This window comes from Mobula hypostoma, chromosome 18 (assembly GCF_963921235.1).
Source record: "Mobula hypostoma chromosome 18, sMobHyp1.1, whole genome shotgun sequence".
NCBI classification, from domain to species: domain Eukaryota; kingdom Metazoa; phylum Chordata; class Chondrichthyes; order Myliobatiformes; family Myliobatidae; genus Mobula; species Mobula hypostoma.
Genome location: NC_086114.1, coordinates 58,668,095 through 58,691,893, shown reverse-complemented (window position 1 = coordinate 58,691,893; position 23,799 = coordinate 58,668,095). Strand labels below are relative to the sequence as shown.

Genomic DNA, 23,799 nt, shown 5'->3' with positions numbered 1-23,799 from the left:
ACACTTAGGCTGGAGGAACAACACCTCGGATAGCCTCCAACCTGACAGCATGAACATTGATTTCTCTAACATCCAGTACTGTTTCCCCACAGCCCCCCCCCGCCCCCTCACCATTTCCCATCCCCCTTTTTCCCCCCTTACCTCATCTCTTTACCTGCCCATCACCTCACTCTGGTGCTCCTCCCCACTTTCTTCCATGGCCTTCTGTCTCTTTCACCCAAGACCTTGTGTTTCTCTCTCCCCCTCCCCCCACCTTTTAACTCGACTTAGCTTTTTTTCTTCAGTCCTGCAGAAGGGTTTCGGCCTGCAACGTCAGCTGTACTCTTTTCCTAGATGCTGCCTGGCCTGCTGAGTTTCTCCAGCATTTTGTGTGTCTATTACTTAGTTTTCCAGCATCTGCAGATAACCCAGAGGTTCACATACTTTTTACAATTCTTTGTGTTAATTAGTTTAGGCAGATTGTGTTTGTCTATTATTGTGACTTAGATGAAGATCAGACCGTATGTTGAGTAATTAATGCAGGAAGTTAATTCCAAAGGTTTCCCAAACTTTTTCTTGCAACTGTACACCCACTGTGATGAAGTGCTTTGAAAGGTTGGTGATGAAATTTATCATCTCTGGCTTGAGGAGCGACTTGTACCTGTTCCAGTTTGCCTACCGGCACAACAGGTCCACAGAGGGTGCCATTCCATTGAATCTTCACATCACCCCAGAACATCTGGACAGCAAAGATGCATACATCAGAGTGCTCTGTTGACTACGGCTCAGCATTCAACACTTTCATCCCCTCAACTTTCTTGTGCAAATTGATCACTTGCAGACCCCAGTCAGTTTGGATTGGCAACAACATCCCCTCCTAAAATCTCCATCATCAAGGCTGTGTGCTTAGCCCCTACTCTACTCACTTTATACATATGACTGTGAGGCTAAGCACAATTCTAATGCCATATTTAAGTTTACTGACGACACCACTGTTGCTGGCTGAATCAAAGGTGGTTTTCGAATCAGGTTATAGGAGGGAGATTGAAAATCTGTCTTGAGTAGTTTTACAATAACCACCTCTCACTCAATGCTTGCAAGGCCAAGGAGCTGATTATTGATTTCAGGAGGAGGAAACAAAGTGTCCAGAAGCCAGTCCTCATTGAGTGATCAGAGGTAGAGTGGGTCAGCAATTTTAAATACCTCGGTGTTACCATTTCAGAAGGCCTGTCTTGGGCCTAGTACGCAAATGTAATTATGAAGAAAGCATGGTAGTACCTCTATTTCCGTAGAAGTTTTGAAGATTCAGCATGACATCTAAAACTTTGACAAATTTCTATAGATGTGTGGTGGACAGTATATTGACTGGTTGCATCACAGGCTGATAAGAAACCACCAATGCCCCTGAACAGAAAATCATACAAAAATGAATGCAGCTGGTTCATCACGGGTGAAGCCCTCCCTATCATTGAGCACATCACATCATGGAGCACTGTTGCAAGAAGGCAGCATCCATTGTCAAGGACGCCCACCACCCAAACCATGCTTTCTTCTTGCTGCTGCCATCAGATAGAAGGTGCAGGAGCCTTGGGGCCCACAGCACCAGGTTCAAGAGCACTTATTACCCCTCGTGATTTTTATTAAAGACCTGGATATGGAGGTGGAAGGGTGGGTTGGCAAGGTTGGTGGTGTTGTAGATAGTGTAGAGGATTGTCGAAGATTGCAGAGAGACATTGATAGGATGCAGAAGTGGGCTGAGAAGTGGCAGATGGATTTCAACCTGGAGAAGTGTGAGGTGGTACACTTTGGAAGGACAAACTCCAAGGCAGATTACCAAGTAAATGGCAGGATACTTGGTAGTGTGGAGGAGCAGAGGGATCTGGGGGTACATGTCCAAAGATCCTTGAAAGTTGCCTCACGCGTAGCTAGGGTAGTTAAGAAAGCTTATGGGGTGTTAGCTTTCATAAGTCGAGGGATAGAGTTTAAGAGTCACGATGTAATGATGCAGCTCTATAAAACTCTGGTTAGGCCACACTTGGAGTACTGTGTCCAGTTCTGGTCGCCTCACTATAGGAAGGATGTGGAAGCATTGGAAAGGGTACAGAGGAGATTTACCAGGATGCTGCCTGGTTTAGAGAGTATGCATTATGATCAGAGATTAAGGGAGCTAGGGTTTTACTCTTTGGAGAGAAGGAGGATGAGAGGAGACATGATAGAGGTATACAAGATATTAAGAGGAATAGATAGTGGATAGTCAGCGCCTCTTCCCCAGGGCATCACTGCTCAATACAAGAGGACATGGCTTTAAGGTAAGGGGTGGGAAGTTCAAAGGGGATATTAGAGGAAGGTTTTTTTACTCAGAGTGGTTGGTGCGTGGAATGCACTGCCTGAGTCAGTGGTGGAGGCAGATACACTAGTGAAGTTTAAGAGACTACTAGACAGGTATATGGAGGAATTTAAAGTGGGGGGTTATATGGGAGGCAGGGTTTGCACAACATTGTGGGCCGAAGGGCCTGTACTGTGCTGTACTATTCTGTTCTATGTTCAACCATCAAACTTTTGAACCAGTGAGGATAACTTCACTCACCCCATCACTGAACTGTTTCCACAACCAATGGATTCACTTTCAAGGACTCTATCTTGTGTTCTCGACATATATTGTTCTTTTTCTATTGCATTTGCAGTTTGTCTAGCACGTAAGTTGTTTGTCCGTCCTGTTGGGTGCAGTCTTTCATTGGTTCTGTTGTATTCCTTGGGTTTACTATGTATGCCTGCAAGAAAAAGAATCTCAGTGTTGTATATAGTGACATATATACTTTGATAACAAATTTACTTTGAACTTTGAAAATCTTCCATGTAGTCTTGTTTTTATTTCAGCAGTCAATTTGAAATAATAAAGTAAAGACTTTTGGCCTGACCCATGTTCATTTACTCCCCTCTGTATCAAGCTAATCAACAAGTACTGTATTTCCTGCCAGTTCCTCACATTAGACTTAAAGGCTATTCATGTATAAAATATGGGTTATGTTTCGTATTAGTAAATTAAAGAGGATTAATACAAGTCAAGTTTTACCAAAATAGTTTTGCATGTAATATATCAGAACCCATAATGAAAGTTGAAGGAAATTGGCCCGAATTATGTTTGGCATAACATAATTCTGGTTGGATTAAGACTGTTTAAATACAATATTTCTAAAACATTTTTAAAATTGCAAGATTGAACTAGAAAGTCACTTATTGGTAAATTCATTATTTTCATGTAGTCGAGAAATTATTTTTGGATCTGATTTTAATACAAGTAGCAAAAGCAAAATCTTTTGGATGTTGAATATGGGCCAGGTGTGAAATGTAGAGAAGTCAGGGAGTAGAAGAAAGAACAAAAGGAAAGAATAATATGCATGTTAGGCTGATCTGGGTGGTTGGATCATCTGAGATCCAGGGTGAGCTAGCAATCTAAATCCAACATTGGTTTGGTGATAGGAGTTAGAGTTCGTAGATAGTTCTTTGGGATCTGTGACCAGTAGTGTACTGCAGTGATCAGTGCTGCATCTCCTGTTCTTTGTCCATCTGTATTAGCAATTTGGACGAGTATGGTAAGTTTGTGGATGATGCCAAAGTTTGGTGGTGTGGTAGACAGTAAAGAATATTATCTAAAGTTCCAACAGGATTTGCGTCAACTGGGAAAGTGAGCAAAAGAATGGCATGTGAAATTTAACTGAAGTATGAAATTAATGCATTCTGGAAAGCCAAACCAGGTCAGGTCCCCTACTTACAGTACCTCAGATTCCAACCATCCTTTGGGTGAAGAGCTCTTCCTCATTCTCTCAACCTCCTAGATTTTCCATTAAAACTAAGGCTCTTTGGTTTTGGATATCTTTACTGTGGGGGGGGGGCAAGTTAGTTACTATCTACACCCCACATAACTACCTCAATTAGGCTTGCCCCTTAACTATATCCACCATGGAATGCAACCCCATCTTATTCAGTCTCTCTAAACTGAAATGTTTCATCCCACTTAACATTGCGAAGTAACAACAGGAACTGCACACAACACTCCAATTGTGCCCTAAACAGTTTTATATTCTGTACCATAATGTTCCTGCTTATTAATAAAGGCAAGTATCAGATATAGCATAATCACTTGTGCTGTTATCCTAATCTCCTTGGAATCTCTGCCATTTCTCAGTCCAGTTTGCCACTATCTCAGTATTATCCTGCTGCCCAAGGCTGCTCAGTAGCATGAATTGTCATGTAATTAATTATGCCTGCTGCATTAACACTATTAATCAATAGTGTGGGTTCCAACATCAATCACTACAACAATCCTGTGTCGGCCTCTGCTGCTTATTACAAAACCACTTTTTGATCCAATTACTTAAATTGTCCTTGATCCCATGGGCCATGGACTAGTCTCCCATGGGAGAATTTGTCAATGTCCACAAAGTATTTCAGCTGCACTCATCAATACATTGCGTCACCCTTTCGAAGAGTTAAATCAAATTGATTTGACAGGATCTCTCACTAATCTATGCTAAATATTTTTGATTTAGTCCTGCCTTTCTTGAGAATAGTTAATTATAGATTAATCATGCACCACACCGACTGGTGGTATAGTGGCATCAGTGCTGGACTTCGGGACAAAAGGTCCTGAGTTCGAATCCAGCCGGCTCCCCTGCACGTTTTCCATCCGTGCTGGGTTACAAGCTGGTGATTTCTTTGGAAACACACCCGGCAGAAGGCAATGGCAAACCACTGCTGTAACTTGCCTCGTACATGGTTCCCCACCACGTCAGAGAGGCGTGGAGGGAAACCGTCCAGTAATTGAATGCACCGTACCTTTCCTTTCCTAATCATAGAACGTAGAATAGTACAGCACAGGAAGAGGTCTTTTGGCCCACAATGCCATGCTTCTCCAAATACTCATAAATCCTATCCCTAAGAATTATCTTCAATAGCTTCCCTACCACCAACGTGAGACTCACCCGTCTCTAACTTTGATCCCTATTTCCCTTCTTGCACAAAGGAACAACATTAGCTGCTTGCCAATCTTCCAGGATTTTGCCTGGTACTAAAGATTATCCTAGAAATTGTCTCTTAATATTTCCTTCTATAACTTCCCCACTATAGACTGAAATTTTTTTAAAAACTGCAGAAGCTGTAAGTTTAAAATAAAACCAGAAAATGTTGGAAATGTCAGGCTGCATCTGTGATAAGTGAAACAGGTAAAGTTTCAAGTGTAAGGCACTATGTTAGAATTTACAAACTGTTTCAGATGGAAATTAATCCCTCTATTCTGGCCTGGCTTTTCCAGCACTTTCTGTTTCTATGCCTACCGCTTAGACCTATAATCATTTATTTTTTCCCCCTGCTGGCCTTGAATAACTGTAGCATGTTTGTTCACCTTCAGTCACTTGGCACTTTAAAAGGTAATGCCTCAAGAAGGCAGTATCCGTCATTAAAGGACCCCCCCCCACCCCCAGAACTTGCCCCCTTCTCATTTTTACCAGCAGAGAGGAGGTGCAGGAGACGGAAGAGAGACACGTTTTAGGTCCAGTTTCTTCTCTTTCTGTCATCAGATTTCTGAATGGTCCCTGAACACATTTTTGTTTGGTTTTTTTTGCACTTATTTATATATGTATATATTGAACCCAATTCTGATTCTTTGCCAGTGGTCAGTGAAGATTTTAAAAAATTGCTAAGGCCCTAGTTTCATCAGGCCCCGGGAGATGATCCACCTTGTTCTAGGATTACACCATTACTCTCGCACCACCATCCTAGATCCCTGAATTCATCAATTATGATATCCTCAGTGAATGCAAATGAGAATTCATTTAAGACCTCATCTACAGTCTCTGAATCCATGTTACTCCTTTGGTCATTATTGAATCCCACATTCACTGACCTATCTTTCCCTTAATGTACATAAAATACTTAAGCATTTCCTTGATCTGCTCCCCCCAGATGTTAAATGAGTGTTCAGAGGTGTTCTATTTCATGAATCACAAAATATTAGCAGGCATATCCCACAAGTAGTTGAGGGAAATTATACTGTAAAAGATTTGGAGATTAAGGCTTTGTTGCCATTACACAGGGTTTTGAAACTGTCAATGAAATGGATTTAAGGGATAGGGATACTGGCACAGGGGGAAGAGTTGAAATCAGCATAGATCAGCCAATTGTAAACACAAGAAATTCTGTAGATGCTGAAAATCCAAAGCAACACAAAATACTGGAGGAACTCAGCAGTTCAAGCAGCACTATCTAAGAATGGATAAAGAGTCGATGTTTCGGGCCGAGCTCCTCCATTCTCATAGCTGCTGCCTAACCTGAGTTCCTCGAGCATTTTGGTGTTGCTATAGATCAGTCAAGGTCATGTTGAAAGAAAGGGCAACCTTGAGGGACAAGCTGGCATTTTCCTGCATTCTTGTGATATTGCATGCTTTCTCTTTGACCTTTTTTTTTAGTACATACTACAATCTCTGCACCTGTGAACTTGTTTTCTGTTTCCATTAACATCCAAGTCCCTTGGACTTGGGACTTGCCCATGCCCTTCAATGGAATGTGCATATTCTCGTCCTTTTGAACGACTCCCACTTATTGGATGTCAACTTGTCTAAGTCTACCACTTCCCCCAGTTCAGGATTGAACTTTCATCAATCCTTAGCTCTTCCAATAATCTGTTTGAAACTCTTAAGTTATAATCAATGTTTTTTCCACTCACTGATGACCCAACCACTTGCCTGTCTGCTTTTTTAAGATTGAGTTCAGTGCTATCCCTTCCCTCTCAATGTCCTGGTCTTTGATCTTAACTGGAAGGATTTTTTGGTTTTGCACATTTGTAAAATGTTTCTCTTTCTACAAATGCTGCTTGACCATTTGTGTGATCCCAATTTTTTTTGTTGAAAATGCACTTAAAATGACAATTGCCCATTTTTCACAATGCAAAATAATTAAGTCTTTCCATGTTTTGAATAAAACCTTATACAAAATGTCTGAATGCAAGTTGTTTTTTTATTCGATTGTTTTCTAGAGAATTGCCCTTTGGGAGTTGGCTATACAGGTTCTCAAAATTCCCATTTTTAGTCTTTGATCAGATGAAGGATTTTGTAGCACTTCATTCAAAGCCCCAGAGTTCAAGTTTATTGAATCGTATTTCAATCAAGTTTATTGAATAAGTGCCATGAAAATCATAAGCCTATGTAAACTTAAATTAGCTATGTCCCCTTAGTTCTGCTTGTGTATTTTTCCTTATTCTAATCTTTCTTTCCAAGAAACAAATGCAACTAATTTCAGATATGCTATTGCCATTTTGCTTTTTAGTGAAGCCCTTTGCAGTAACTGCAGTATATGAAGAAATATTCCACCACACTCATGCTGCTAATTCCTTTCCTTTTCCATGAAGTGCTAAACTCTTCATTGATCAGTTGCCATGTTTTTTACTGTTATTTTCTGCCTTTTGAGTTTCTTTTGTCATGGTTATGCTTGAGCAGAAACTCTTGAGGTATATTCTGGAGCGTGATGTATGCAGAGTTGCTGAATTGATCAAGGTAACTTGGAGACAATTAAAGAAATTTTAGCTACTATGAATAGATTTGTATGCAATACATAGAACATATCCTGTATTACACAGCACAGTACATTGTAAGTTTTCAGGTGGTTATGGTGATCGGGTGTTCCTTGTAGGAAATCAAGGACATCTCCAAGTTAAGACCTCTTGTGCATGCAACTTTGGTCACCAGAGGTGGAAACATTGATGCGACCTGATAAATTTGTAACTTTAAGATGGTCATGCTTTAGTGCCATGCAGTCTCATTAGACAAACATTAGCAAATACAGCAATGTGTACTGATTCACTTAATACTAATATTACGTTTTATTCCTGATCAAAAAGCTGCTCATCAAAAACCAGCATCTTGTAGGAATACTGCAATTCCACTCCTGTCTTCATTTCTACCACAAATCAATAACCTTCCCAAATACAGTTAATATAGAGTCCTCTCCATCTGAAGTTTCAATCAGCCATTGCTTTTGTAAAAACACTTTTCATTTTGCGTGTCTTTGCATATCAGAAATTAATTTCTTGAAAATGCCTTTCAAAATTACTGGTGTCCGATCTATTTTCCCTGTCTCTGCATCTACCTCACGATCTACATTAAAATAAAAAATGCTGGAAGTACTCAGTAAGTCAGTAGCATTCATAGATTAAAAGCACATTAAAAATGTAATCTGTTACACTGCCAGAGGACTACCTGGCTTGGAACCTTATAACAGCATAAGTAAAGTCTGGCAGTGGTAGTATGACTTAACATTCTGGCTAGGTGGTCTCCCAACAAGTTCATTACGGGTAGGGTGTTGGTGGTTAATTCTGTTAGGAGTTTGCCCATGAGTCTAGAACTTTATTTTAAATTGAATATTACCTGATTTTCTTTCAAAGTGCCTTGCCCCCTCTACTGCCTTAAACCAAGAGAGTAGTAGTCTATGTTGTCAGTTGCTGAATTAGGTTTTACTGTACTACATTCTCCAAAGGCACTGCGTTCCAGATTGATTCTGGAACTTAAAAAGACAGTAATAAATTCCTGTTCTCTACGATAGTTTGCCTTTGTACTGTTCCTGCTTACAGTGGCCAGTTTTGTATGAAATTCTGAATGTAGAATCTTGTCTCAGATGGCAGTCTACACAGTTGTTTACTTTTACAGCCTCACATTCATTCTACTCCCAATCGCTTCATTTTATCATTTCTTCCCCAAGTCTGCGCTTGCTTTCTGCACACATCACCTCTTCTGTCAAACCTGTTTCATTTTCCTTTGATCCTTCTTTCCTAAAAAATACATCACTTATTGCTCAAAGTTGGTTTTGATCAATATTTTCTATCTGGCACTTTCTTTAACTATCTAAAATAAGCATCTATACCCATTAGATAACCCACCCTAAACCTATCTATTGAAACAAAACTCATTCAAAGTCGAGAGAGAGTTTCGTTGCATCTTGCCACTCTTTTGTTTGCATGCTTTTTGACCTAGTGCTTGTCATCTCCCTTTGAACTCTGAATATCTTTTGTCAGTGTTCCCTTTCATCCCATCCACTTCTGGCAGTTTGCATTTGACTACTCAAACACTGTCTAAATTATTGTCATATAAAGGTATCAAAACCACCTGACATTAAGTCTGACACAAACTTATTCCCTATCTTTCAAAGAGAAGGTTCCAAAATTTTTCCTGAGCCTGAGCTTGTACTTAGATTTAGGAATAGACTGCTATACAACCAACGCCTTTCTACAACTTTCAGAACAGCATTCTAGCTGATCTCATTGTAACCTTAGCTTCAAACATTTTGCCTCTTTGGTATCAAGAACCTGTCTATCTCTGCCTCTTAGAAAACAATTCTAGGGTCTTGACCAAGATCTTCGTCATTTTTAATCTCAGGCAAAATCCCAGAGAGTACTTAGATTAGGTTCCAGATTGTATATGTAATAGTAGTTTCAGCTTTCATCATGCTTGCTTATGTTCTTGTTATCACCTATTTTGTCTGTGAACTTTCATTAACTTGAAGTATATTTGGTTCCATACTTCTGTAGATTATTTGTCTGCATAGCTGAAGTGTAATTCAGTCAGTAGCTGCTAAACTGGCTTCTTATCTAAACTGGCCTAAACCAGTTTGAAATATAGAAGGAAACTGTGTGCTGTCATTTCTTTGTTACAGCCAGTTAAGTTTCACCCAGGTACAGCCACTTACAGTTCTTTACTGCTTCGCTTTCTAGAACATGCTGACCCTATCGGAGCTGTACTATGATCAACATCTAATAAAACAGCTGTAATAAGATTTGAGCTGCATCCTTGGCCTCAGAAGAATCTCCTAGATAACATCATCTCCAGATCTAACATAGCTAATGTTGTTTCTTTGTTCAAATAGTGAAATAGAGACAGTCCTGAAAATTATAGACCCGCGGCTTTCACGTTAGTGAAAGTTATTGGAGGAGGCTTTTGGGGAGGATTCTTAAAGATAGAATTTTGAAAAGTATGACATAACTACAGACGGTCAGCATAGTTTTGTGCAGGTCATTTCATGTCTTACTGAATGAGTTTTTAGAGGAGGTGACAGTGGTAATTAAAGGCAGAGCAGTGTGTTATCTACATGGTTTTTACTAGGCATTCAATTAAGGTCCTTCTAAGATTAAAATGCCTGGGATACATAGTGATTTGGCTATTTTGATTGAGAATCGCCTTGTCATAGAAGTGGGAGGTCAGTGGAGGTGTTCAACAAGGATCTGTTATTTGTAATGTATATTCATGACCTGGATGAAAATGTGAATGGGTGGATTAGTAAGTGTGCAGATGACACAAAGATTGGTAACGTTGTGGATAGTGTAGACGATTGCCAAAGAGTACGGTTGGATATAGATCGTGGAATGACTGCTTGAATTTAGTCCATGCAAGTATAAGATATTGCACTTTGGAACATCAAATGTAAAGGGAGAGTACACAGTGAATGGCAGGGTCCTTAACACCATTGATGTACAGAGGGATCTTAGATTCCAAGTCTATAGCTTGCTGAAAGTGGCAGCACAAGTTGATAGGGCGATAAGGTGTATACATGTGTTGCCTTTATTTGTCAGGATGTTTGAGTTGGGAAGTTATGTTGTGACTTTATAAAACTCTGGTTAGGCTCCCTCTGTAGTATTGCATTCAATTTTGGTTCCCCATTATGGGAAGGTTGTCAAAGCATTGAATGTGCAGAAGAGGTTAGCAGAAAACTACCGAAATTAGAAGGCAAATGTTGCAAGGAATGGTGGCAAATTCTGGTTGTTTACTATTGAGCAATGAAGGCTAAGGGGTGGCCTGATAAAAATGTATAAAAAATAGTGCAAGACATAGATTAGACAGCTGGTATCTTTTATCCCCAGGGTTGAAATTTCTAATGCTAGAGTGTATGTATTTAAGGTATGAGGGGAAAGTTCATATGTTGGGCATTTTTTTTAAACACAATAGTTGGTGACTGGATTGTGCTGCTGCAGTTTGTGGTGGAGGCAGATGTTGATAGAGGCATTTAAGAAGCTTTAAACACATGAATATGCAGAGAATGGAGGGAAATGCACCATCTTCAAACAGAAGGGAGTAGTTTAATAAGCATCATTAGCTTAATGAATTCAGCACAACATTGTGGGCCTAAGGGTCTGTTCTTGTATGGCACTGCTCTTCCTCTGAGTCCTTATACAAATTATAAAAAGCTGAGGACCCAGTTGATCCATATGGTGCACCATTACATCTATCAGTGGCATTTTCTTTTTCCACCCGTAGATAAAGAAGCTTAGATAGTGGCCAAATATAAATTCCCTTTCTCTAGGACTCTGCCATTACCTTGAATTTTAAAAAAAATACCTTATGATGTCTTCAATAATAGCTGCAAGCATTTTCCAATGACAGATGTTAAGCCTGCAGTTTCCTGTTTTCCCTTTCCTGTTGAACATTCTTGTATGGTTCCACTTTGACTTACTGGATACATGCAGACTGTGCCCAACTCTTGTGGGTTTGCAATTATTTATGCACCTACTGCTTTGAAAGGGGATTCTCGTCTTTCTTTGATGCTTACTACTTTTGGGGATATTGTAATTATATCAATGTTACCTATCTTTCCATGGCATTCAGTTTTGTCCTCATGGTTTTCCCTGCTGTCTAAGATTAGTATCAAAGATAATCAGCATAGAGAAAATGGTCTGAATATGTTCAATTTGTTTTAGTAGGTAATTATTATGTATATTTGAATGTGGCAGGAAGCTTGTGGACTTGATTTGTGTCTCAGCTTTTATGAGAATTGGTCCAGTATGAAATAGCAAAAAGAATGCCAAGAAAATTTCATACTGTTCATTGAACCATTTCTGCTCATCAACCATTGTGGATGGATCCTCAGTTTAACTCAGCATGAGTTATTGGCTGTAGTGCCTTCAGTAGTGCATCACTTCAATGGTAATGTCTAAAATAGCTTCCTAAAGTCCTTGAGATTTGAATTTACAATCTCAGGTGTGGGTGCTACCTGCTGCCTCCAGGAGACATAACAAAGAGTGACAATCTTTTGTAATGGAAAATGCAATGTATGCACAATCTGTTATGAATAGTATCTGGTGCGATACAGAATGGTAGAGTTCTATAGCACAGAAATATGGACCCTTACCGTGATACCTATCTACTCTAATACCATTTGGCTGTATTAGACCTATATCCCTTTAGTAGTTTATTAGAGTGCCTTGTATAATATTATCTGTCTGCTCCGACGACTCATTCCAAATATTCACCACCCTCTAAAACTTGCCATTTCCCTTGTCACCTTTAAATGTGCTGTCTAGTTCTGAATTCCCCTGCCTGGAAAAAAGATTCTCTTGCTCATCCTGTCTATGCCCCTCAATGTTGTAAATCTCTAAGGTCACTCTCAGAGTCTTATGCTCCCTTGAAAAAAACCAGCGTATACGATCATAACTACAGCCCTCTATTCCAAGCAGCATTCTGATGAATCTCTTTTGTACTCAGTTACTACTACATCCTTCCTATAGTGTGGTGACCAGAACTGTACACAATACTCTTTAAGTATGGTTTAACCAATGGTTTGTACAACTACTACATACAGTACATAGATTTCATTCTATTGTGATGCATACTGTGCGACAAAGGGTATTTGACCTGAAATACTAACCCTGTTTCTCATCTTATAAATTGCTCCTAACCTGGGTATTTCTGGTATTTCTAGCATTTCCTGTTTTTATTTTAGGTTTCTAGTGTCTAGATATTTTTTCTTGTCACTTAATACTACGAATAAAACTAGCTGTAAACAAACCTGAGGAATTTGGGAGGTTGACGTCTTCATCAAATTTAGTCAACTTAATGGATACCTACAATTTAGAATAAAGTGCTAAATTGAATACTTGGGATTGAATATTGGATAATAAAATTGAATATTAAATTGAATGCTATTCTAGTAGGACAATTACAGCAAGTAACTCTTGTAAATCTACTGTCACTGATGCATTTTAGAAGTAGAATTAATGAAGGTTGAATTAATGTTTGTACAACTATACTGCACTATTGGAAAGCTAATGAGATTGAATAGACAGCTTTGAATAGCCATAACAGTATCCCTTAATGTCTTCATAGTTGTAATACATCATTTTCAGGGCCAATACTTGTTGAATTAGTGTAAAAAGGAGGGATCATCAGGACTAGCATGGCTATAGTTGAAACTGAGCATTTCAAAAGTCACCATTGACCAGAAACTGAACCGGACCTGCCTCACATGCTGTCTGCAAGAACAGATCAGAGCCGGGATACTCTGGGACAAATTGCTCCTATTCTGAATTATGCCTTGTAATATGGTAGAACATTGTTAATTTATCTAAATCTGTTATATTGTCCATGAGAATGCATTGTAACAATTGTACTTGACAGCTCAGGGCATCCAACACCTAAAAGTGCTAGTGAGTAGTGAACAAATGCTTCAATCTTTTGAATTTGAATGAAGTTGCATGCTAATTCTGTCTTGGCAGTATATTCTTTCATTGTATTTGACTCAAATCCTGCAATTCTCTACGTGACTGCACTATGGCAGTGCCTTCATCACATGCAACACCGTTTTAAGGTGTAGTTTCTACCACCTTGAATTCAAAGAGTGATAACAACTCTTGCACTTATTGAGTACATCCGATATATTGTTAGTGTTTTATTTAACTCTTTCATTTAATCATATTTTCTCCATCACCTGACTATCTCTCACCTCATCTAAACAAAATCAGAGAATGCTGGAAATCAGAAAGTTGAACAGTTCCTGTAAATGAAAAACCCAATAGAAAATTAGTTAGCACTGCCAGTACACCATGAGCTTGGAACCATTGCTTGAAACAATTAGCAGAATTGAAGCCTGATAGTAGTGCAACATATTTTCTGGCTATGGTTTCACCAGCGTATTCTCTGGGGGGGATAGGGTGCTTGTTAACTGCTGGCTTGTTCAATCTCAACTTATTTTTTTTATTTCCAAAATAAAAATATTTTGTGTTTAAGACATGTCTTTTGTAGTATGGCATTCTGAATACCCTTTCCCTATTATACTCTCAATAAGAGAAGTGCACCAGTGGCCTGAATGAGGAACTTGTTTTGAACAAATTGACTGTTTTTGTCCAATTATTAACTTTGGTGGTCATTGACAACTGAACCAAAGCTGCTTGCCAATTGACAAAGCAGTTTATTCCTGATACCATGATGTGACTAATTATTTGCTTTACTCACCAAGATTGCACATGTGTAACATTTACCACCCCCTCCCAAAGTTTTTTAATGTTAAATTTCTTGTATATTGTTGAGAATGGAGGTAGGGAAATTGAGAAGTCATTTTCTTTATAAGTGAGATTCCAATACAAGAAGTCATTTTCCTAAAGGCCATATGTAGACGTGCAACAACCTGATTTAGAAATTAAGAACTTCAGGCATGGTCCTGCATTGCTAGTTAAAGTTTATGAGCTGTCATTTGTTTTCTGCTCATGGTGCATGAGTGATGTTGGTACCTGATTAGTTATGATCAACTGATCACATCTGGTTTCTTGCAGTATGTCTGTGCGAATTTGTCCATTTGTGCGGTGTGACATTTGTTTTGAATAATGAACTATTTGAACCCAGCTGTGATATTAAACACAAATATTGTATTGTCTGGTGAAAGTAATGCAGTTTTTAATGTCTTCTCCACAGTTCAGCATTTTCCGCAGACAGACACTGCAAAAGAAAGCTGATGGAAAGTTCGTCCATGAACAACAAGTATTTGAAACTTAATGTAAGTACAGAGCATAATTACTTTGCACTTAATTAGAACACGACTATACTTGTTCTAAAAATTTTGACGTTGTGTTTGCTCAGTACAAATGATTGGATATGCATTGCCTTTTTACTGAACTCTAAGGCATATTTGGAAAGAGACTATATATTTGGTATGTACAAATTTGCTTGTCTGTTTTCACGTTATTGTTCAGAGGTAATTCACTCTACTTGTTTGAGGATATAATCCTGATGTTGAAGTTTTTCTGGAGAATTAGCGTTTTATCTATATTTCAAAAATCTTCTACAATGTAATTTATGTTGAAGTGAGTAACTGAAAAGTTTTGAAAGCTCTCTGAAGATCCTTGAGTGATTTTTTTTTCCTTGTGGGGTTTATTGGTGATGGCAAAGTAACGACTGGAATTTGTCCTGCACTAGTGCCCGAACACTTGTGATGTGTCCATAAGGGAACAGGGAGTGTTTAAATTTTATTTGGTTTATTTGCCAGAATTTGATTTATGCACTAAGAAATGTGGCAGGGATGAGAGACTCCCTTTGATCTTAAATAGTCTAGATTGTCAGTAAAAGCAAACCATTTGTTATTGACTGAAAGGAGTTTCCTTTTGAAGCTTTTTATACAGGTGATTGCATCTCATTGTGAAACCTCACTTAGGATTTTACCAGTCTACTATTTTGCTGCAAATATTCATGCATCATTAGGTGTCTGGATTGCCTACTGACAGATCACCTAATTGTTGACAGGGAGGAACTTCTGCCATATGCGCTACGGGACTTCGCAATCTTGGGAACACCTGTTTTATGAATGCCATCCTTCAGTCTCTCAGGTAACCGGCTTAGCACTCACTTATTACATCATAGATTGGCTGAGTCGTAGGTGATTACAGTAAACCACTGAAAGTTGATGTGTTTTGTTCCAACAGTGGATCCTGCTCTAGTGAAGTCAACTATGGTTGTGAAAAGGGAGCCAAAAAATGTAATTATAAATGTTATCCCAACAGTTTCAAATTTTTCAGAAATCTGCAAATTTAAGAAAACTTCAGGTTATGTATCTTCATCAACATTAAGCTGTTTTTCCTCAAGCAAATTATTTTATTGTGGTGGAAGGTATTGCCACCATTCCTCATGGAAGCTTTTTCCTTTTTTTCATATATTGGAGTGCCAGTTAGTGTTTTTTTTTGCAGTAGAATTGATCAAATATTTTAAAGTAAAAAGCCATATGTACCTACAATTTGAAATAAAAACTAACTACTGGGAATAGGCAACATCTATGGAGGGTGAATCAGTTAACATTTCAGGCACATGATCTTTCACCAGAGTAAGAAGTAACTAAACAAACATGTTAGCTGCCGGTGACTAGTAGTGTTCCGCAGGAGTCAGTGTTGATACCGCTTCTTTTCATGTTATATGTTGGTGATTTGGATGATGGCATTGATGGCTCTGTGGCCAAGTTTGCAGACAATATGATAGATGGAGGGGCAGGTAGTGTTGAGGAAGCAGGGAGTCTGCAGAAGGACTTAATAAGATTAAAAGAATGGACAAAGAAGTGACAGATGGAATATGGGGTAGGGAAGTGTATGGTCATGCACTTTGGTGGCAGGAATTTTCTAAGCAGAAAGCAAATTTAGAAATCTGCGATGTAAAAGGGTTTGGGGGTCCTTGTGCAGGATTCCCTGAAGGTTAACTTGGAGGTTGAATTGGTGGCAAGGAAGGCAAATGAAATGTACAGAATATTTGCCACTCGCTTGGATGAGTGCAGCTCCATCAACACTCAAGAAGTTTGACACCATCCAGTACAATGCAGTCCACTTGATTGGTATCCCTTCCACAAGCATCCAGTCCCTCCACCATTAACAAACAGTTACAGCAGTGTGCACTATCTACAAGATGCACTGCAACAATACACCGAAGTTCCTAAGGCAGCACCTTCCAGACCCAAGACCACTACCATCTAGAAGGACGAGAACAGCAGATGCCTGGGACCACCACCACTTGGAAATCCCCCTCCAAGTCACTCACCATCCTAACTTGGAAACATATCACTGTTCCTTCATTGTCGTTGGGTGAAAATTACAGAATTCCCTTCCTAACAGCACTGTGGGTGTACCCTACACCTCAGGGACTGCAGTGGTTCATCGCCACCTCCTCAAGGGCAACTAGGGATGGGCAGTAAATGCTGGCTTAGCTGGTGACACCCACATCCGCAAATGAATAAATTTTTAAAGAGACAGTGGGTATATTTAAAGTGGAGGTTGATAGGTTCTTGATTAGGGAGTCAAAAGGTTATAGGGAGAAGGCAGTAGGTTGAGGGATAATAAATCAGCCATGATTGAATGGCAGAGCAGACTCTCTGGGCCAAATGGCCTAATCTTGTGTCTTATGGTCTCGTGTCTATGATGCAGCCAGTATGGGGAAGGGAAGCAAGAATAAATTGAATCTTTCTATGAGGTGATGATTAAGATTGTACAAGAGTGAAGGGAGAGGGTTTGTGTAGATAAGAGAGATGAATGAGGGCTTTTGAAGAGGGGAGAAAGATATAGCTACTAGAAATTTGAAGTCAAAAGAATGCTGGAAATGCTTGGCAAATTTAAGTTTCTCTGAAGAGAAAAATCAAGTTATTATTACAGCTGGGTGACCCTGTCTCAAAAATTACTAGTTTTGGCATAAGCAGGAAAGACTTGACAGGTAAAAATGTCTTCTGTCTGTAGTGTCTAATGTCTGCTATCTCAGAATATGGAGCTGACCATTCCAGACAGTTGAGAAACATTCTCTTCACCCAGACTGATATATCTTCGTAATTCAATGCCCTAAAATGGCGGAGGTGAAGCTTCAATCTCCAAGTATGTTCTGGACAGTTTTATAGATTCTTGAATGTTAAGAATTTCAAGGAATATTGAGGTGATTCTGTCTACACTCTCTATACCTCTCGTCCCAAAAGCTGTAGGATTGGGCACTCTTCAGCTATGTGAACTCCCAGCGATAACATTTGTAGGTACTAGGTGGTCTTCCCATTATACTTTCTTCACTCATAAGTGCATGTTGCACTTTTTCCATTTCCAAATTTGTTCCAGACCTGGAATTTTTAGGTTACTCTAGATAACAATAAGAAAATAAAAGTTCTTTGGCTCCTTCTATGAACATTTTACCCTTTTCCTAATTATATCTCCCTGTTGTAACTGAAGGTGGGGTAACAGTAGTGATGATCTGGTCCCAGTAAAGTGTCTGTGTAAATTCCAGTTTAACATTGGTCCAGGAATTTCTGAATTTCTTTGTGTATTAGTTTCCTACATACAAACATTTGAACGCCATTTTCTATATAGCACCTCTTCCTGATATGAAACACTTAGCAAGTATATATGTTTGCACTGTTCCTGGATTTTTTAAAAACATTTAAGCTAAAGTGATGAAATGACTGACGTACGAGTGACTAGCTTCAAATCAGTTCAGTGAGGCACCTATAAATATACCAGTATAATTATCAGTATTGATTTAGTGAATGCTTTTTAATATGCCCAAGTAATTGTTGTAAATAAACTATTTTAAAAAGTGAAACACAAGCAAAAGCAGGATTATATGTGAGGATACATGAACTCATTGGCTTTAATTTAAAATATGCCTTTGGATGTGTTGAAACAAGTACAAACAGATCCAGCTACCCTGAAAATGTAACATCAACAGATGATGAACACCTGTTTAGTTTTAATATTCTGTCTATTGAAAGTAATTAGTGATGTTGGTCGGCTTGTGGTGCAGTGAAATCAGCGCCGGACTCCAGAGCGAAGGTTCCCGAGTTCGAATCTAGGTCGGGCCACCTCCAAGCACGCTTTCCATCCGTGCTGGGTTGAGTGTCGAGCTAGCCACTCGGCCTCGTAAAAAATACAAGGGTTGAGTCAGGAATGTTCATAACGTGACCTGGTTAATCCTGACACCATGTGCCAGACAAGAATGGCTGAATGTCTGGTGCGACATGCTTTAAAATAAAATTAGTGATGTCCATTTAATATTTGTTTCAAACAGTTAACTGAAAACTTCTGGAAGCGATAACGAATGTATTTTGAATTCAAGTATGATTGATCAGACAGGTGCTAAATTTTTGTTTACAGTACCATGCACATGGGGTTTTTGAGATCTCATTGTTGAAGATTAAAGCACTGGGTATAAATAATGAACTCTTCTCATTGAATTAAGAGTAGAGAACAATTATCTTAATATAATTGAAAGAGTAATTGTTTGGATTTGATGTAAATATTATGCATACTTGATTCCTTGACTTGAACTAAAATCAAAGGTTAATTGTGTGAAAAATATAGCTGATTTCAGAAATCTGAAATAAAGGTAGAAAATGTTAGAAATGCTCATGTTTTGTTTACAAACTATGCATAGAAAAACATCTGGTGATTTTCTTCCCCCGCCCCCCCCAAACAAAATTCAAGTTTTTATGAAAAGTCTGTTCTAATGAAATATGGTCGACCTGAAATGTTAACTCTGACAAGTTGTGTGACGGATTTGCTGAGTATTCTTAAGATTTTTTTGTTTTAAAATATACACCTACATTGCTTTTCACTCTGATTGAGAAGTCTAGTTTTTAACTGATAGTCAGGGATAGGATTGCCTAACGAGTTTGATCAATTAAGTGTATGCAGACTCATTGTAAGTGAGAATCTGCCTTTCTGTTCTGTCACCAAGAGAGTTGTAACTTGTAATATTTGACAAGGGGGTTATACCTGACTCCCTCAAATCCCATCGTCAGTTCCTGGGCCCTCAGAGGCTCCATCTTCCTCTCAGCCCAACCCTCCCCTCTCCACAAACACCCCCAGCCTCCCCCCCCTCCCCCCTCTGATCCCAGCTCTCAAGATTCCAGCCTTGAACTCCAGGCCGGGTCTTTATGTGCTGCTATTGTGTCCCTTTCCCCCACCACCACTCTGCAACCCCATCTCCCTCAGATCCCACCGTCAACTCCTGGGTCCTCAGAGGCTCCATCTTCCTCTCACCCCAACCCTCCCCTCTCCATTGACACCCCCAGCCTCCCCCCCTCCCCCCTCTGATCCCAGCTGTCATCCATGCCGGGTCTTTACCATCCCCTTTAACTGTCGAAGGCAGAGCGCTGTGTCCTCAGTAAGGGCCTCATCTTTGTCCCCCTTCGCCCACACCTCAGCGAGTTCCGCATTCGCCATGATGTGGAACTCTTCTTCCGCCGTCTCCGTCTCCGAGCCTACTTCTTCGGCAAGGACTCTTCCACCCCCACCGATGACCCCTTCTCCCGTCTTCAACCCTCCTCTTCTTCATGGACACCCCGCTGTGGTCTTCTGCCTGCTCTGGATCTCTTTATCGCTAACTGCCGACGGGACATCAACCGTCTCGACTTCACCGCACCTTGTCCCCATTCCAACCTCACTCCTTCGAAACGCTCTGCTCTCCACTCCCTCCGCACTAATCCTAACCTTATTATTAAACCCGCCGATAAGGGGGGTGCTGTTGTAGTCTGGCGTACTGACCTCTACCTTGCCGAGGCACAGCGACAACTCACGGATACCTCTTCTTATTTACCCCTCGATCATGACCCCACTAAGGAGCACCGGGCCATTGTCTCCCATACCATCACCGACCTTATCCGCTCAGGGGATCTCCCATCCACTGCTACCAACCTTATAGTTCCCACACCCGCACTTCCCATTTCTACCTCCTACCCAAGATCCACAAACCTGCCTGTCCTGGCCGACCTATTGTCTCAGCTTGCTCCTGCCCCACCGAACTCGTTTCTGCATACCTCGACACGGTTTTATCCCCCCTCGTTCAATCCCTTCCTACCTATGTTCGTGACACTTCTCACGCTCTTAAACTTTTCGATGATTTTAAGTTCCCCGGCCCCCACCGCGTTATTTTCACCATGGATGTCCAGTCCCTATATACTTCCATCCCCCATCAGGAAGGTCTCAAAGCTCTACGCTTCTTTTTGGATACCTAATCAGTTCCCCTCTACCACCACTCTGCTCCGACTAGCAGAATTAGTCCTTACTCTTAATAATTTCTCCTTTGGCTCCTCCCACTTCCTTCAAACTAAAGGTGTAGCTATGGGCACCCGTATGGGTCCTAGCTATGCCTGCCTTTTTGTTGGCTTTGTGGAACAATCTTATGTTCCGTGCCTATTCTGGTATCTGTCCCCCACTTTTCCTTCGCTACATCGACGACTGCATTGGCGCTGCTTCCTGCACGCATGCAGAGCTCGTTGACTTTATTAACTTTGCCTCCAACTTTCACCCTGCCCTCAAGTTTACCTGGTCCATTTCCGACACCTCCCTCCCCTTTCTAGATCTTTCTGTCTCTGGAGACAGCTTATCCACTGATGTCTACTATAAGCCTACTGACTCTCATAGTTATCTGGACTATTCCTCTTCTCACCCTGTCTCTTGCAAAAACGTCATCCCCTTCTCGCAATTCCTCCGTCTCCGCCGCATCTGCTCTCAGGATGAGGCTTTTCATTCTAGGATGAGGAAGATGTCTTCTTTTTTTAAAGAAGGGGCTTCCCTTCCTCCACTATCAACTCTGCTCTTAAACGCATCTCCCCCATTTCACGTACATCTGCTCTCACTCCATCCTCCTGCCACCCCACTAGGAATAGGGTTCCCCTGGTCCTCACCTACCACCCCACCAGCCTCCGGGACCAACATATTATTCTCCGTAACTTCCGCCACCTCCAACGGGATCCCACCACTAAGCACATCTTTCCCTCCCCCCCTCTCTGCATTCCACAGGGATCGCTCCCTACGCGACTCCCTTGTCCATTCGTTCCCCCCCCCCCATCCCTCCCCACTGATCTCCCTTCTGGCACTTATCTGTGTAAGTGGAACAAGTGCTACACATGCCCTTACACTTCCTCCCTTACCACCATTCAGGGCTCCAAACAGTCCTTCCAGGTGAGGCAACACTTCACCTGTGAGTTGGCTGGGGTGATATACTGCGTCCGGTGCTCCCGATGTGGCCTTTTATATATTGGCGAGACCCGATGCAGACTGGGAGACCGCTTTGCTGAACATCTACGCTCTGTCTGCCAGAGAAAGCAGGATCTCCCAGTGGCCACACATTTTAATTCCACATCCCATTCCCATTCTGACATATCTATCCACGGCCTCCTCTACTGTAAAGATGAAGCCACACTCAGTTGGAGGAACAACACCTTGTATTCCGTCTGGGTAGCCTCCAACCTGATGGCATGAACATTGACTTCTCTAACTTCCGCTAATGCCCCACCTTCCCCTCGTACCCCATCTGTTACTTATTTTTATACACACATTCTTTCTCTCACTCTCCTTTTTCTCCTTCTGTCCCTCTGAATATGCCCCTTGCCCATCCTCTGGGTCCCCCCCGCCCCTTGTCTTTCTTCCCGGACCTCCTGTCCCATGATCCTCTTGTATCCCCTTTTGCCTATCACCTGTCCAGCTCTCGGCTCTATCCCTCCCCCTCCTGTCTTCTCCTATCATTTTGGATCTCCCCCTCCCCCTCCAACTTTCAAATCCCTTACTCACTCTTCCTTCAGTTAGTCCTGACGAAGGGTCTCGGTCTGAAACATCGACCGTACCTCTTCCTAGAGATGCTGCCTGGCCTGCTGTGTTCACCAGCAACTTTGATGTGTATACCTGACTCTTTCTACTTTACTTAGCAAATTACAACTTGAGCTATAATTTGCAATGGTCCTGGAGCCCAGAAATCTAGGCTGACAGTGCAGTGATTACTGAGCAACTGGTCCATTGCAGGTAATAAATGATTGTAAAAGATCTAGTACACAATTGCAAAGAGAAGAGAATTTAACCAGTTATGTCCTGGATAATTATCCATTTATTGACCATAAATGAAACAGATAATTTTCCTTGCAGTTTATGTGAGCTTCCAGTGTTTACATTAGTGGCTGCCATTCAGAAGGTGTCTTTATTTACTGAAAAGTATATTGGAACATTTGGCTCAGCGTGTGAATGGAAACTTTGTGTTGTGTAAATAAAAGCAAAATGTGGAAATGTTCAGCAGGCCAGGCAGTATCCATGCAAAGAAGTCAGTAAATTTATTAAAGTATTGTGTATGTCACCATATACAGGTTGAGTACCTCTTATCCGAAATTCCAAAATCAGTAATCCAACTCTTCTAGAGCGCTGACGTGTCACAAATGGAAAATTCCACAGGATGCTAGGAAGGTTTCCATGCAATGTGTGGGTCTCTGCACACCACACACAGTTCTGAGAAGTGACCTCACATATGTAATGTAGGTCACATCTGGAATTTTTCTGGGTAGCGGATGACTTCCTCCCACACCGTTCTGACGTCGTTGGAATTCGCGTACAAGGCAAGTTACAGCGGTGGTTTGCTATTGCTTACTGCCGGGTGAGTTTTTTTCAAAGAGATCACCAGCTCTTAACCCCGCACAGATGGAAAGCGTGCCGGGGAGAGCTGGCTGGGTTTGAACTTCGGAACCTCCGCCCCGCAGTCCAGCGCTGATGCCACTACGCCACCAGCCAGGTCTCACATATGTAATGAACAGAAATTAATGAAAAACAGAAAAACATGGCATAAAGCAAAAAATGAAGATCTTGCTCATGTATTGTCAGCTTCGGAGTGAACATAGGCCACTTAACGTACTAATTGTGAAATAAACAAGATCTAATACAATGAGCTGAAAATTTATAGTAATTGTAAATATTCAGCAGGCTGGTTGCAGAAATTTAAGAAAAGGCACAGCTTTAAATTTTTAAAACATCTGATTACGAAAATCTAGCACCAGAACCAGTCTACAATGCTGATTGTTTCTATCCCTTACATAAAACCTTCTTTAAAAAAGTAAAATACAAATAGTGTACTGTAACCTTTTAATCAAAATGAGGTGTCGTAGGTGGAGACTGAAAGCCTGCCGTTGCTTGTTGTTCAGCAACTGATTTTGATTTTCTCCCAATGCTCCTGAGCTGCTTTTGTAGCCCTGAACATATTTTCATTATATTGAAGGTATGTGATAAATTTTACTGTCGGGTACTTTTGT

General features: G+C 40.7%; 1 protein-coding gene across 3 annotated transcripts in view; it reads left to right on the top strand.

Annotated features, from left to right (window-relative positions):
- Positions 1–23,799, top strand: part of usp3 (ubiquitin specific peptidase 3) — a 118,795-nt gene that overhangs the window by 54,072 nt on the left and 40,924 nt on the right. For all 3 annotated transcript variants that reach the window (XM_063070960.1, XM_063070962.1, XM_063070961.1), the window contains 2 exons: positions 14,700–14,781; positions 15,525–15,607. In XM_063070960.1, coding sequence (XP_062927030.1) covers positions 14,700–14,781; positions 15,525–15,607 — 165 coding nt within the window. The remainder of the gene's footprint in view (positions 1–14,699; positions 14,782–15,524; positions 15,608–23,799) is intronic.